Below are 15,236 nucleotides of genomic sequence, written 5' to 3' on the forward strand. Positions count from 1 at the left end.
TAATATCTCCTTTGTACTACTTACCAATACAGTGGAACTTGCACTCATAATTTTTTCACTGATAATATTTTTGCAATGAGATTATGAGCTCAGCCTCCATGTTTTACAGGGACCTCCTGGAGCAACTGGCGCTGAAGGCAGACAAGGTGAAAAAGGGGCAAAGGTAATACAGATGGGTTCTTTAAATTATTTTTTTTGAGCATGGAAATGTAAGCTACATTGAAATAAAAAATAACAGCTTATAATGCACTCTGTGTGAAATTTAGCAAAGCAGTAAGAAACAGGCTGTCAAATCCAAATGAATACATAATGTAGTACCTGGTGGACTCAGTACAGGCCCACTGAGCTCACCCTTGTGGCAGAGCAAGCTGAGCCAGCTCTGCTGGCACCACAGCTTTATAGGAAACTATCAGCATCTTGCTCAGAAAATCATCTTCTGCATTTTACACAGTGGGGGACACTTTTCTCTCACTTTGCAGCTTCCCTATCTCTACAGTGACAAGCTTGGTCACCTCTTCCTCTCTCACCTGTTGCTTATCTTCTTCCTAGGGGGAACCTGGTGCAGAAGGGGCCCCTGGAAAAACAGGTCCAGTTGGTCCACAGGGACCTGCAGGAAAACCTGGCCCAGAGGGTCTCCGGGGCATTCCTGGCCCAGTGGTAAGCAAGCAGAGCATATAATATTTTAAATGTTGCATTTCTCGTATATCCTCTGGTAAAGTAAGCTTTGTGTTTTCTCTAGGGAGAACAAGGTTTACCTGGAGCACCAGGTCAGGATGGTCCTCCTGGGCCTCTGGTGAGTAGTCTTCCTTTCAGTGTCCAAACAGAAAATGCACCATTATCGTGCCTGTGCATTCACAGTGAAAATGAATGTACAAGGTAGCTTTCAGCACAAAGTCACTATACTTCTGTGCTGCTAAAATCTTATACACAACTGCCTGCTTGCTAATTTTGCTGCTTTATTTCAGCAGGCAGCTGTGCTAAATGCTAAGTTATACCAAGTAAAAAGTGGAATAAGGCTGTGTAAAACTAAATTCATGAAAAGCCCTGAATAAAATGAAAAATAATCAGGTTTATAGTCCAAAAACCTACTTCTGTCCCCACATCAGCAAAACTTAGTATGATATGTTATTTTTTTTCTTAGCAGTTGTAAATTGTGTAGGTCTACTGATTTTTAATGACTGCAAGTGTAGGAAAACATTCTTCATAGGGTCAAAGTTTCAATCGTACCTATTCCTTAGAGAAAGAACTACAACTGAAAGTGTCTGCTGGATTTTAAGATAGTAAAGTTTGTATGTAGAGCTTGCTGAGGTTAGCTCACCTTCCTTCCCTTCCTTCACAACAGACTGTTAGCAGGAGAGGAATATGAAATCAGATTTGCAGTCGAGCACAACACACTGCAGGTGAAAGTGTCTGATTCTGTATTCCAAAAGCTTAGAAACTTCACTTTTCATTTATAAATTATGTATTTTCCTAGGCTTTTGCATCTAATGGCATCCTGAGGTAAAGATGGGAAGGATACATACTGAATAATATTTTGTACATGAAGTATTATAGCACTTCTGATTCTGTGCCAGGTTGAAAAGGTCACTTAATACTGCTACCCCTATCATCGCTTCACAGATGTCCACTGCCAGCAGGAAAGTGGTAGTGAGGAGATACTGACTTAGCTAAGCAGCTCTATGCCTAAGGTGTGAGATGAATTGCCTCTGAGAAACAAATGCCTTGCATACACATTGCATGGCCTGCATTTTTCACCTCACGCTGTACCAGTTACACAAAACCAGCACTCCCATCCTCACAGCTTCTAAAACGATGAATAAGGGTTAGCATCATTATTAAAAAAAAAAAAAAAAAAAAGGAAGAAAAAGGCAAAAAGAATGGATTAAGAACAAAAACCAGAAAATTCTAACAAGCTTCGTATGGAATCCTTTTTCTATGCCATCTACTCAGCTATATTTTTGACTATTGGTTAAATAGTGTCTTTGATGGATTGCTCTTACAACCCAAATACAGACTATAAATGCAGTGTCACGGGGAGGAAGTTTGTGTCAGATTATATAAACAAGATTACTCAGTGGTTTTTGCAAGGGATGTGCAGAAAGTAAGGACCTATGCATGTGAATGTGTTTGTCCTTCACAGTGGTGTTTTGCAATAGATTTTCTAAGCATCATCTTATATTGCAACCACCTGAAAAAAAGGAATCACACATAGCATCACAGAATGGTCTGGGCTGGAAGGGACCTCCAAAGGTCATCCAGTCCAACCACCTCTGCAGTCAGCAGGGGCATCCTCAACTAGATCAGGTTGCCCAGAGCTCTGCTGAGCCTCACTTTGAATATCTCCAGGGATAGGGCCCCAACCACCTCCCCAGGAAACCTGTTTTGGTGTTCCACTACCCTCATGATACAGAACTTGTTCCTTCCCCACGCCCATCCCAGAAATATGAAAGGGCTTGTAGCATGGCTCCACTGACCCTGTGTTGCTTGTTCCCAGCTCTGTCTCCTGCCCCAGGAGTACTGTTTAGAGATGACTACATATAAGATTTAGAATAAAGAGTATTTTTTATCAGGTTCACAATGTAGCGTATGTCCCTACTATGCTGCAGAAAGGAGGACTCATAAATACAAAGTAAGCTGCTGTGAACTGTGTAAGCACCTAACAAGGTATTGGTTTAACATCTGTGTTATGTAGGGGTATTATCCCTATCCAGCAAATGAGGAGTGGAGGCCCAAAGAGACTAAGACAATTCCTAAAAACATTTAAGATTGCCCAGAGTAGTACTGCAAAACTGTAGAAGTGTGTGTAACTAGTAACACTCACAGAAGTGACAAAGAGCCATAAACTTGTGCATGTCAGTGGAGTTAGCACAGCAAGATTGCACTAAGCAAAGTTGAGTGGAGAAGAACATTTAGAAAATTGAGATTTAAATGCATTATTCAAGGTCATATAGAAATTTCTGGTGGCAAGTCAAGGAAACCATAATCCCAAGACAATGCCTTGAGTGCTGAAACAAAATAGGAGGTCGTCTTCCAACAAGCCAGTATTGAGGAGCAGTTATTTTAAGTAACCTGATTTATATTCTGCTGAAGTCTTACTGAGCTGTAGTAAACTGAGAGAAAACACATTAAGAGGATACATTCCACTGTGTTGTGAAATAAAGGGCTGAAAAAGGTTCAGCAATTAAGCTGAATAACTGAAGTTACATAATGGAACTGCAAGCAAAATTAGGCTAATCAACAAAATCATATTTCACTATGTTTTAAAATACTACTTGCTTCACTGGATGTTTTGAGTGGCAAGAATTTAGCTGACCCTCTGCTTCATAGATTTCTTCATGGCTTTAAATGCTACAGCAGCTTTATTACACCTTTTTAAATGTACACTTCACCTTTGTCTTGGGCCCTAAATGACATGCCCTCAATCACAGCCATCCACAAGTGGAGGATGCTGTACTTTGACTTACACTGCTTCAATAATATTTCAAAGAAACGTGACCTGTGCAGTACATGAAAAATGATTTTAACATTAATTCCCTTGATTTCTTTAGGGTCCACCTGGCTTGCCTGGCCTGAAAGGAGACCCAGGTTCCAAAGGAGAGAAGGTATTCTCTGTTCATTCTTTGAGCTTGTCTGAAAGGCTGTGTAAAGCTAGCAGGGCTTTTTATGAGAAAGCAAGGCTGTGTCTATCAGTCAGCTTCCTATAGCCTTAGTATTAATGGTGAAGTCTTAAACCGCATCTGATATCCTGGAGATCTATAGAAAGGCAAAGCTTTCTGCCTGTGTGGCAGTCCATGGACCACACAGTTCTTCCCTGCAATGGAAATCCCAAAGACACTGAGGTAGAGAGCTGCTGGGTTTACAAAACCAAAGCAAGGAATAAAAACTAGTCAAGGTTTTTATTTTTAAACAACAAAATGTAACTATTTAACAGCTGCAGTGCTTTATTGTGAAATAACAAACTGAGACATCTGGGGAAGCATTTCCTATAATACGGTTCCAACCGCACGTATTGATTGCTTGTGCGTTGGAGAGTGGTAGAGGGAAAGGGGCATGAATATAGTTGGATCTTGTGAATGCCAGGCGTTGGTGGTGTGCTTGGATCAGCTGTTTACACTGCAGCATCATATGTGGAAATGAATGTGCAATTCTCTAATATGCTTATGGTATCTCAGCGTGGAAGTTGGTACCAAATTGGTACCCACAGGCATTATTATTTCCCTAGCAGTTTCAGCAGGGACTACGTTGCACTTCGATCTCTTTCACTGAACAGGCAATCACAGCTTGCAAATCACCTTCAAGTCTAAAAGGCCAACTAATAACAATGAATCTGCTTTCAGAATCATTTGTTGTCAGGTCGATTGTAGACTAGCAGCAGCGATGACATTTGCAAGCTCTGATTTACATGTTTGCAAAGCACAGTTACTTTATCTCTATTGAATTTTAACTCTATTTTCTTCTCCCTTTTTTAGGGACATCCTGGTTTGATCGGTCTGATTGGACCTCCAGGAGAACAGGGCGAAAAGGGTGATAGGGGTCTTCCTGGCCCACAGGGATCCCCTGGAGCCAAGGGTGATGCAGTGAGTAAAACACACATATCCTTGAAGTCCCCAGTGTGTAAAGAGTAGATACTCAAGATTTTTCTTTGGAGAGACATAAAGCTGCTATAAACATTTAACACACAGAGCCTCCTGCAAGGTTAAAACTTTCCCATGCATTGTTCAGAAACAGTTAAGTTAAAGAGCTAAAAAGAACATCATAGAGTGTTTCAGAAGATGAAGACAATGCATACACCTAATTAAGGAAGAAATAGCAGCACCAATCTCATTAAATTTATCAACTGCACTGCCCAAAGTATCTTCTTTCTCCTAGTTAGTATCAATGTTTTAAGGCACTACATTAAAAAGACAAATTTGCAAGCCACTCTTGGAAGGGAACAGTCATGACTAGAAGTACTGCAGTGTAACAATCACGAGCAATTCAGACTGTCAGATAATATTTTACACTTGCAAACTACTTTGGACCCTGGCAAATGGCCTAAATCAAGACCTGTCAGGGCTGAATGCTTAGCTGGACTATCATCTAGTCCAGTCCAGTATTTAGAATGTTTTAGTTCTGTACTTACTGCCTTATTCTTTCTTAGGGAATTTCTGGTCCTGCTGGTCCACTTGGACCTCCTGGTCCTCCTGGTTTACCTGTAAGTAATTTCATCCATTCCTCCTCTTCAAAACACTCCCATGATGTGTGGAATACACTCCAACTATAGTTCTGTGTTCTTGCCCTTAGGGTCCCCAGGGTCCAAAAGGCTCCAAAGGATCCAGCGTGAGTAATTCTCCTCCATACTTTTTGTTCTTAACTTTTGTGTGTGTTATTTTTTAACGTTGTGTGCATTTCTTTCACTGTTTTGTAGGGTCCTGCTGGTCAAAAAGGTGACAGTGGCTTACCTGGTCCACCTGGGCCTCCGGTAAGTAACAACTCTCATCTGACATGCATGCACATTGTACTCACATTAAGTACTGACTCAGGTAGAAAACAGCATTTCTGAACTTGCAGATAAGGAAAATATTAATGACTGCTTGAAAATTCATTTTTCAGGAAACAGTTCCACCAGACACAGAAATACATTGCCTGCACTGAAAAAGCCATGAAAAGCTTTAAAAAAAACCACACCACCACCAAAAGTACCAAGAAACAAACAAAAAACCCCACAACCCCCTCACAAACAAACAATAAAACCCTCTTGCAATAATGATTTGATGTGCGGTACTGAAGCACAAACAATAGAATGATAGTGGTTTCCCCCTGTTGATACTCTTCTGCTTCTATTATGTCTTTTTCATACCATAACAGTCTAAAATGAAAACAGTCCAAATCTGAATGAAGTGTTTCAACTTCTTTAAATGAAATATTGCTTTATAAACTCCAAGTTTAATGATTTCTCATAGGAAACATCCAGAGTATTCATCTGGCATAAGGCTATGCCTGTGCTTGAGGGAACTGCTAGGTATACAGAGGCAGTCCTGCACACTTAACTTACGTGAGGGCAGCACACTTTCCCCCAAAAGCAATGTGGTGACAAGAGCACCACATTGGTTTGGCCTTCTGCAATCTTATTTTTTTTCTGCAAGTAAGTCAAAACTCATAGGCACAGACCTGAAGAAAATAAAGAATTTGAGAAAGCCCACACAAAGGATCTCCAAGCCACATTCTGTGGTCTTCCTCTGCATGTTTCTGCAACTGAAAAACAAACAGAAAAGGTAACCAGACAATTGTTTTCCACTCAGGGTCCTCCAGGTGAGGTAATTCAGCCACTGCCAATCCAGTCACCCAAAAAGACAAGAAGATCTCCCGATTACATGTTAGCGGATGCTGGGGATAATATCCTGGATTATTCTGATGGCATGGAAGAGATTTTTGGCTCACTGAATTCACTAAAGCAAGACATTGAGAATATGAAGTATCCAATGGGCACTCAGAATAACCCAGCTCGAACCTGCAAAGACCTGCAACTCTGCCACCCAGACTTCCCAGATGGTACGTTAATATTGCACAACAAAGACAAAAGAAGGCTGACATTAAACCCATTGGTGCAGGTATCAAGTAAGAGATGTTCTCTTGGTAAAAGCCAGACTTCTTTAAATGCACAGCCTGATCTAGGCTTAGATTTAAATTTTTTTCCAGCGATAAATAAAAAACAGTTACTGTTTTGAAAGGTCAGCCTTGAATTTCCAGAACCACCCAAACAGGAAAGGGATGAAAGATTGATACTGTTTAGATCAATGGACAGCAAAATCACCAATGGCAGAATGCTGGGATAGCTAATAGCTTCTTTTAAAAGAAAGAAAAATTATTTCAGGAGCTGCACAGTTTAGCTTAGCATAATAATATCAACCAGCATTGGCACTGTAAGATTTATTATTGACTGTGACTCTCTCAAATTTTACTGCTCTTTTACCCTTAGAAACAATCATTTGGTTTACTGCCTGACCATTATTTGTTCTATGCCACTCAGCAAACGGACAAGTGGGTGCTTCTGACACTGTTTAATGCTACTAAGTAGTAGCTTAATCAAATGCAGAGTAGTATGAACGCAACACTGTGCTCTGAAGATTTAATTATTCTTTGTTGCCTTCCTTTTTTTCCTACCTGACTTTGCCCCTCTGGAAAGCTTTAATGAAAGGCAGCTTTCACACAGTTTTCATCCTTTCCTCTTTTTTTTTTGTTCTTTTATATTTTTTTATTGCAATGGATATTTTTCCAAGGTCAAGCCAGTATTTTTCTCATTTTAAATGGGAGGGAAAATAGATGTTGACAGTTTAATAATATTTTACTGCTTTCACTCTGGATAAAAGCAGATGGTTGCCTTGAGGAATAGTTAAGCAGTGTGTGTGCTATATGAAAAGCACATAGTTTCCAATTCAGTACTCTCCGTAATAATGAATGTTTTTATAAGCATTCACCTTCTCCATTTACCAGCAGTTGTTTATTATTTGGGGCTTTCTTCATAGAAATGTAATCTTGTTGCGGTTAAAATATAAGTAAATGGATGCATTAAAATACAAACCACTCCAGGGATAAGACCTACAGGTAGAAAAGACTGTTTTCAACAAACAGAGCCTGCAACAATAGCATTTTTAAATACCATAAATGCATTGTCTGTGCACTGCATTCAAAAGGCAGCACTCGTGAAAGGACTTCTCATTTATCTTTGAAACCTCCACTATTTGCTTGAAACTGGATTAGAACAGTAGTGTCAGAAAATCATTTGCTGTCTTGCTGTGAAACTAGCTGGAGATAAAGACCTGCATCACAGAAATCATCATTATAATTAGAATGGTAGATTTTACAGACACTGTTTTTTAATGGACCTTGGATTGACTGTGGCTGTCTTTCATGCCCAGCCTTCGTTAACCCCAGCACTGTATGGCCTGAATTCTAAACTAGAATGCCAAACACTATGGAGGCCTTATGCTGGTTTTAACTGTCTCTCCCACCGTGTCAACAACTCAAGTATTTGTTAAAGGGTTTTATCAACTAAAACAGCCTGAAGTTTCATTAGCCTTACAGCTCCACAACCCAGCAGTAAAAACCATCTTTGCTTGAGGTCAGTGCCTCTCAAAGGAAGCTTTAGGTACTTAGAACAGCTGCAACTTCACCAAGTCCTGTATGGCCACCTTTTTATGTGGACAGGTATGCAAATGACTTCAGATTTTGCTCTCTGACCTAAGTCCTAGCTGCTTTCTGCCTAAAGCTGTTTCTACTCTGTTGTTGAGAGTGCTGTCACCGCAGGTACAAATTAATCTGCTAGTGGAAGTATGGAAATGGACAAATTGTTGAGACCTGCAATGCATGTTTCACACAAAAAGTCCTTCCTTCCCTAGACTGAAGTCTCTGCAGTTCTTCAAAAATCTCAGCAGTATCCTGCAATGGAGTCACAATTAGAAGTAAAATTAGACAAAAGCAACAGGATGCAGATAAAAATAGATCCTTGCATTACCTTCATAACCAACCACAACAGAACAGAAATGAAGAGGTTGCTTTCTCATTGTTCAGATATAGTAACTTTGGTACAAACTTGGAGGACTATTAGGTACCAGTAAAACACAAATCTTCCAAACAACATTTCCATTATCTAAGTCAAGGATTTTCTCATTTGTTTTAGGGGAATATTGGATTGATCCTAACCAGGGCTGTTCTGGAGACTCCTTCAAAGTATACTGCAATTTCACAGCAGGTGGGGAAACCTGCATCTACCCTGATAAGAAATCTGAAGGAGTAAGTACCAGACTGTGTTCTCACATAACTGTTGCTAGACCCTACTGTGCTGTTGCAAAGTTGAAGTGAACCAGATCATGACATTGTCACGTTTCCTGTATCTGCCTTCTGACTGCACTGGAAATTGCATAAATCTGAATAAAGTGGGGTGAATGGTACAGAGTTAGCAACCAGCACCTTCACACTTTGGTTTAGATAGGGAATCTGTGCTCCTGCTTGCTAACCCTTCACCACAGTTCAGAATGCAGCATAGCTGTGCAGCCAGTTCAAAAGGCATCATCCTGTGTTTGACAACCAAAAGCAAAATTCTTACCATGTTTCTCATGTGGGTTCATTTGTATCTATTCATTTATATTTGTGCAAAGTACATATAAAACACTATGTGTTAACAGTGTCCCCACTCATTGTTATCAGTTACCTTTCTGGGGCATATAGTGTAGAGGAAGACTTTCTAAAAGCTTGCCTAAATGAGAGAAATCCATCAGCATCAACAACAGTGAAAACTATTCAGACACTCTTCCCAGGAGTAATTTATTTGGAGCAGTTTACCTGAATCTTAACAGATGACAACAATTTCCCTTCAACAGAACTGTCTTAATAAGCTATCCCTTGGAATTCCATTTAAAGTCACTAATTTGAAGGCATTCTATAGAAGAACAGCATCCTATTTTAGAGCATCAAAGAGGCTGAGATCTCAGAAAGAAGAACTTTTCTTTACTATCTGCTGTGAAATTTGTCACAGGCAAAGTAAAACCTTCAAATCTCTTAATATACATATTAAATATTTCTCTCTCTGCTGTTTTACAACACAGGTTAGAATTTCATCATGGCCAAAGGAGAATCCGGGATCTTGGTTCAGTGAATTTAAGCGAGGCAAACTGGTAAGTTGTCGCTGCAACAGAACAGTTATTCACAAATCAAGTACATATATTTTATAAATATTTAGATAATGAAAAGACTTTTCAGACCCAAGCTTTTCACCCTAAATATTAGAGCAGCTATATGGTCTCTTGCCACTGAAGAGCAGAAGCCTGCTCTGTACTGTCCCATAACGATCCCCGTGGTCATCTGCAAAACTGATGGCGAAGCTCTGGCTTCTGGAAGACCACCCATCAACAGTGAATCTTAGCAAAGCAGCTGGAGCACAGATCCCCTGCTCCATTCTAGGCAACAGAAATATACTGAGTATGCCAAGATGAGACTGCTGGCTGACATCACTTTGTAATTAACTAAAACCAGAACCCCGAAGAGATTGTGCTGGTTTACACTACATAGTAGAAGTAATTCTCTCTTTCCCATTGGAATGAGGCTATAAGGAGTGGTTCTTCGTCATAAATATATTGCTACAACATGAGTATCTGTTTGCTGAGTCATAGCTTTACTGAACTTTAAAACTCCTTAAAATATTACATGTTGGTTGACTTTTTGTTAAGGACAGTTATTATTTGTGTCAGTAATAATTTTGCTTCATGTAACCTCATATTTTTCAGCTTTCCTATTTGGATGTTGAAGGGAATTCCATTAATACTATCCAAATGACATTCCTTAAACTACTGAGTGCCTCTGCCAGACAAAATTTCACTTACAACTGTCATCAGTCTGTAGCTTGGCATGATGCATCATCTGACAGCTATGACAAAGCACTGAGGTTCTTAGGATCAAACGATGAAGAAATGTCTTATGACAACAATCCTTACATCAAAGCTCTTCATGATGGTTGTGCTGTAAGTAGAGCTTCAGAAGAGTCTCGGAAAATTCAACCTGTCAATTTCAACAAATTCATTTTTCCTCACAGCTTTCTTCTGAGAAAAGCTTTCTAAATGCTTCAATAGACTGCCTATTAGTAAATTATGAACTGCAGTATGCTAGTCCCTTATTTGTTTTCATATACCTACAAAAACACACCCAAAATAAACCATAAGTCAAGCAACAGGAATAGAACCAACCTGACAAGGGCACGGGCTGTCAGCACCAATGTGCTGAAACTAGAGTACAGAGAACAGAAGCAAAACAAAAGCACCATCAAGAGAGGCAGCCCATCATCAGAATGTATCTATACTCAGAGCACATGCAGACAAAATATTTAGTTGCAACAGTCAAAACATCTGTGAACTAAGCCATATGTGTGTGCCCAAACAAAGTGAATTACTTGCACCGTGTGATAGGTAATTCTGTATTTCCTTTTTTCATTTTTTGGTAGTGAAAGCCAGGTGAACTTTGGGGATTGTACTTTTCAGAATCCTCTCTTAGCTCAGATAAAATCCCTGGAGCTGTCCAAACATGCATCAACTCTCTAAACCCTCTACAGCAGGGTCTTTGTAGGCATAGCAACTGTTACCTCTTTTCAGAAACAGAATGGTTTGTATGGAACAATTCGAAACAAAGACACAAAAGGAGCAAGTGACAGTTGAAGCCTCGTTAATTATTTTGGGGTTGATATGGGAACATTTTGAAGGCAGTTCCTGAGAAGTCAGTGACAGAGAATAGTAAAAGTGCCAGGATATATACCTGGCTCTGAGACAGAGACACAGCTCAGGTGTCCTCTCAGTATCACAGGATCACAGAATTTTAGGGGTTGGAAGGGACCTTTAGAGATCATCCAGTCCAAGCCCTCTGCCTCAGCAAGATCATCCAGGGCAGGCCACACAGGAACACATCCAGGTGGGTTTTGAAAGTCTCCAGAGAAGGAAACTCCACAACCTCTCTGGGCACAACTGCAAACAGACTGGCACCTTCATCTTGACACCCTCCCCTCAGGTATTTGTAGACATTAATAAGATTCCTCTCTCAGGCTCCTCTTCTCAAGACTAAACAGCCCCACTCTTTCATCATAGCATAGATCTTCAAGTCCCTTAATCATCCTCATAGCTGTACATTGGATTCTCTCCAGCAGATCCCTGTATCTCTTGAATTGGGGAAACCAAAACTGGACACAGTATTCCAGGTGTGGTCTCAGCAGGACAGAGTAGAGGGAGAGGAGAGCCTCTCTAAACCTGGTGGATGCACTTTTCTTGATGCACCCCAGGATGCCATTGGCCCTCTTGGCCACAACAGCACTTTGCTGGATAACTCAGTAATGAGATTCCAACGCGAAGCTGCTGTATGTCAGCCTTTCTGTATGTCCTGTATTGTTGTTCTGCTTTTGTTATCCACAGCATGTGAGTAGGGAGCTCCAAAGAGAGCTGGAAGTGATTTAGATTATAACTGTCACTAAACTGAGAACACAGATTACCAGATTGGATATTCAGCTGAACTCCAAGAGCCTGGCACAGCTAAAAGGGCTATCAGCAAGACATAAGAGACCATCTGAATGAAGTGCAGTCTTGATAACTAACATGATGACTTGGCAGGATATTTGCAGGAGGCAGAGAGGCTTTGTTAGGAGGCAAGGGTGTGCTTTCAGACCTGGTTTCTAAGTGCATCAGCTAACAGTCCTGTCAGACTACTATTTCATTTCATGTCCAGACAGCTGCTGTAGTATTTTGTGAGACAGCCTTTCTTCCTTGAGGTGGATCTTTCTTCTGTCTTTCAGGATGAGTGATTTTTCTTTTTTCCCCAGGAAGATGTGTGCACTGCTCTGAAAGCACTGTAATTCTTTATTAAACAGTGTAGGTGTGAATTCAGTATTCTTTAGATAATTTTTCATTTGTAGCCCCTGCCATGACATGCTTTAGTAAGCCAAGTCTCTTTCTAAAATCAAAAGCATCCCATGCCACATTTAAAAAATGAACTGCTAAGAAAACGTAAGTTTTAGTTTTTGTAATATCTAGTGCACGAGGATCAGGAATTTATAAATTGTGTGCTTCGGGGATGACCTCTGAAGATTACAATCTCTGCTTTCTGTTCCGGTACATAACCAAGTTTGCTTTCTTTTCTTCTTTTTTAACAGTCGAGAAAAGGCTATGCAAAGACAGTGATTGAAATCAACACCCCCAAAATAGACCAAGTGCCTATAGTCGATGTGATGATCAATGACTTTGGTGATCAGAACCAGAAGTTTGGATTTGAGGTTGGTCCTGTCTGCTTCCTCGGTTAAGCTTATGACAAAACCAGATCAACAAAAATGTTGCACTTTGGTGCTACCAACCCACTTTTGTGCCACATGCAAGTTTTGAATGAGGATGGCATAGAAAAGGTCTCGCTGTGCACCTATGTCCTATCTAGAAAGTAATGTTTGCCCTTGTAGGGCCAGAATCACATGACTTAAACTTACTCTGCAAGGATGCTGTGACACAGACAGACAACATAGGGCTGGCTTTAGGAACATCCCCCTTTGGATTCCTTTGGTGCTGTAAACAAATGAATGACATGGTGCTCCTTCCACTACAACAGAGCTGTTAAGACAATGTTTCATAGCCTGGAATTATTCTCTGTACAGTTCTATACTATTAGTTATCTGTCCACTTCCAAAACTTGCATGTGTCTCTGAAATGCAGCTGGCTCTTATTTTATCATTACAAAATGGCATTGTCAATACTGTGTCTGTATTCCCCCAAAACAAAAGCTGTCATTGGCAGTGAAGCCATTCCTGATGAATAATAAAATCCCTTTGTATATATTGCTGTTGAAGAGCTTTGTTATTTGAAGTCGCCAACAAAATTTAAGGTGGCAAAACTGGAAGACCTTGAGCGGCACACTCCAACAACTCTGTTCTGCTGATTTCGCTCTGTGAGGAGGAATTTCAACAACAAAAGTACCTTCAAAGGTGCTGTGTTCCATGGTGCTATACCTCAGACTCTCTTTCCTTTTCTAGCTCCATAATTTCATAAGATACCTGTATATACCTAAAATAAACTATTTTATGTTTTTGGGGAGGGAAATATATAAGAAAAAAACCAAACAACTTCTGTGCAAGAGAGCTGTTACAAATCTGTGTGGAATTAATTACTCCTATAGCTTGCCTCTTCTTTTTTTTTGGGGGGGGGGTGGGGGAAGGGGTTTGGTTTGGTTTGTTTTAAGCTCCTCCTCTGAATTTGTTTCCACTGTGCTTATTTGGTCTGCATAAACATTCAAACTGGACTCTAAACAGTTATTTATGACTTTCTGCAGCATTTACTTAAGATTTTTATGTCAGCAATGCTGGATGTTTGCATTCTGAACTGCACACCAGAAGTTCCACAGAATGGTCCTATCCAATATTTGCCTGTCTCATTAATAAGAATTCTTTGTCCCTGTTATTTTACCTGAGGGCCAGGGATGCAATATGTCTAGGTCATGTGATTCTACATAGTTGCTAAGCAACATACAAGGGGACTGCTTCCTACAGAGTTGTCTTTGACACAAACTCTTACAACTTGCTGTTCCAGTCTCACAACACAAACAAAAAAATGTTGGTTTGGCCTTCCCTCTGAACATCTTATTCAGGTAGTTGGAAGTAGAAATTACATTTTAGCTTTACAACACAAATCCTTTTGTAAGTAATTTTCATAATATATGTAAGACTTGAAAAGAAATGTTTGTTGCTATTTCTTATAAATTGTTAAATTAAATAGTACTAGTTTCTGCTGCCTCCTTTCCAGCTGGTATTTTCTTATGCACATTTATACATGTACAAGTCAGATTTCAAAAGCCAACTTCTTGCTGTTCATATTTTATTTTTGAACCAAAGTTTGTAATTGTCACCTCAAAGAGGAAAATACAAATTTTATTAATAAAAATCAAGTCTTCTCTACCTGCATTGGTCATTCGTTTTTTCACTGTCCAGAATTCACACACTGCCATTATGCTGCCCTCCAGAACATTCAGACTCAAAAGAAAGTAATTTATGACATGCCCAAGCCAGCACTGAACAACAGCACTGGGAACTGAAGTGCTAACAGAAAAGACACTGATCTGGCCATTGGCAGTGTGCAACAAGGCTGATAATTTCACAGTTTACAGGGATTTGCAGCCACAGCACTCCAATCACAAGATGGGAATCTGATACCGTTCCTCGAGCCACTCTCTTACAACCTCCAATATCTGAGTGCTTCACAATCTCATGCTTATTCTTATAGGGTCTCACAAAATAGGATATATTTGCCAACCTTATTTATGAGAAATGGATGACAACAACTAGATTAAGACCTGGAAATGATGGGAGCACATTTCCAGTACCTTGTTTTAGGTATTGGAACCAGAACTGGTGATGGGCTCAAGCAAGAGACATGGCATATGCCACATTTGGCCTCTTCCAAAACAATCTATGTATTTTGTAATCTGCTGGTGTTCTTTATAAACTTTGGTTATGTCCACAACAGCTGTGAATGCAGCTCCCAACAAATCTGGCAGAGAAGCAGCTGCTTTCTGGGCCAGGTGCTTTCGAGCAACTCTGTCAAATTACAGATGGTTGTGATTTGGCAGAACCAGGATTAGGCTGCAGCGGAACAGTGTTAATAAGAGTCAGTGATGTATGAAAGAAGTCAAACCAGCCCAGATCTTTTCCATAATTAGTCAAAAGACCTTGCCAAGGTTCATGCTGACAG

The 15,236-nt window shown here is 40.1% G+C and overlaps 1 protein-coding gene across 4 annotated transcripts in view; it reads left to right on the forward strand.

Moving 5' to 3' along the window:
• The window catches only part of COL11A1 (collagen type XI alpha 1 chain), a 127,238-nt gene extending 113,910 nt beyond the window's left edge, over positions 1-13,328 (forward strand). For all 4 annotated transcript variants that reach the window (XM_068140998.1, XM_068140999.1, XM_068141000.1 and 1 more), the window contains 13 exons: positions 110-163; positions 550-657; positions 740-793; positions 3,549-3,602; positions 4,470-4,577; positions 5,141-5,194; positions 5,284-5,319; positions 5,408-5,461; positions 6,282-6,531; positions 8,660-8,772; positions 9,585-9,653; positions 10,263-10,496; positions 12,662-13,328. In XM_068140998.1, coding sequence (XP_067997099.1) covers positions 110-163; positions 550-657; positions 740-793; positions 3,549-3,602; positions 4,470-4,577; positions 5,141-5,194; positions 5,284-5,319; positions 5,408-5,461; positions 6,282-6,531; positions 8,660-8,772; positions 9,585-9,653; positions 10,263-10,496; positions 12,662-12,808 — 1,335 coding nt within the window. In that variant the 3' untranslated portion in view covers positions 12,809-13,328. The remainder of the gene's footprint in view (positions 1-109; positions 164-549; positions 658-739; positions 794-3,548; positions 3,603-4,469; positions 4,578-5,140; positions 5,195-5,283; positions 5,320-5,407; positions 5,462-6,281; positions 6,532-8,659; positions 8,773-9,584; positions 9,654-10,262; positions 10,497-12,661) is intronic.
• Positions 13,329-15,236: the final 1,908 nt, after the last annotated feature.

This window comes from Melanerpes formicivorus, unplaced genomic scaffold, assembly GCF_026170545.1.
Source record: "Melanerpes formicivorus ecotype bairdi unplaced genomic scaffold, bMelFor1.0.p_v2 SCAF_7, whole genome shotgun sequence".
Taxonomy (NCBI): Eukaryota; Metazoa; Chordata; class Aves; order Piciformes; family Picidae; genus Melanerpes; species Melanerpes formicivorus.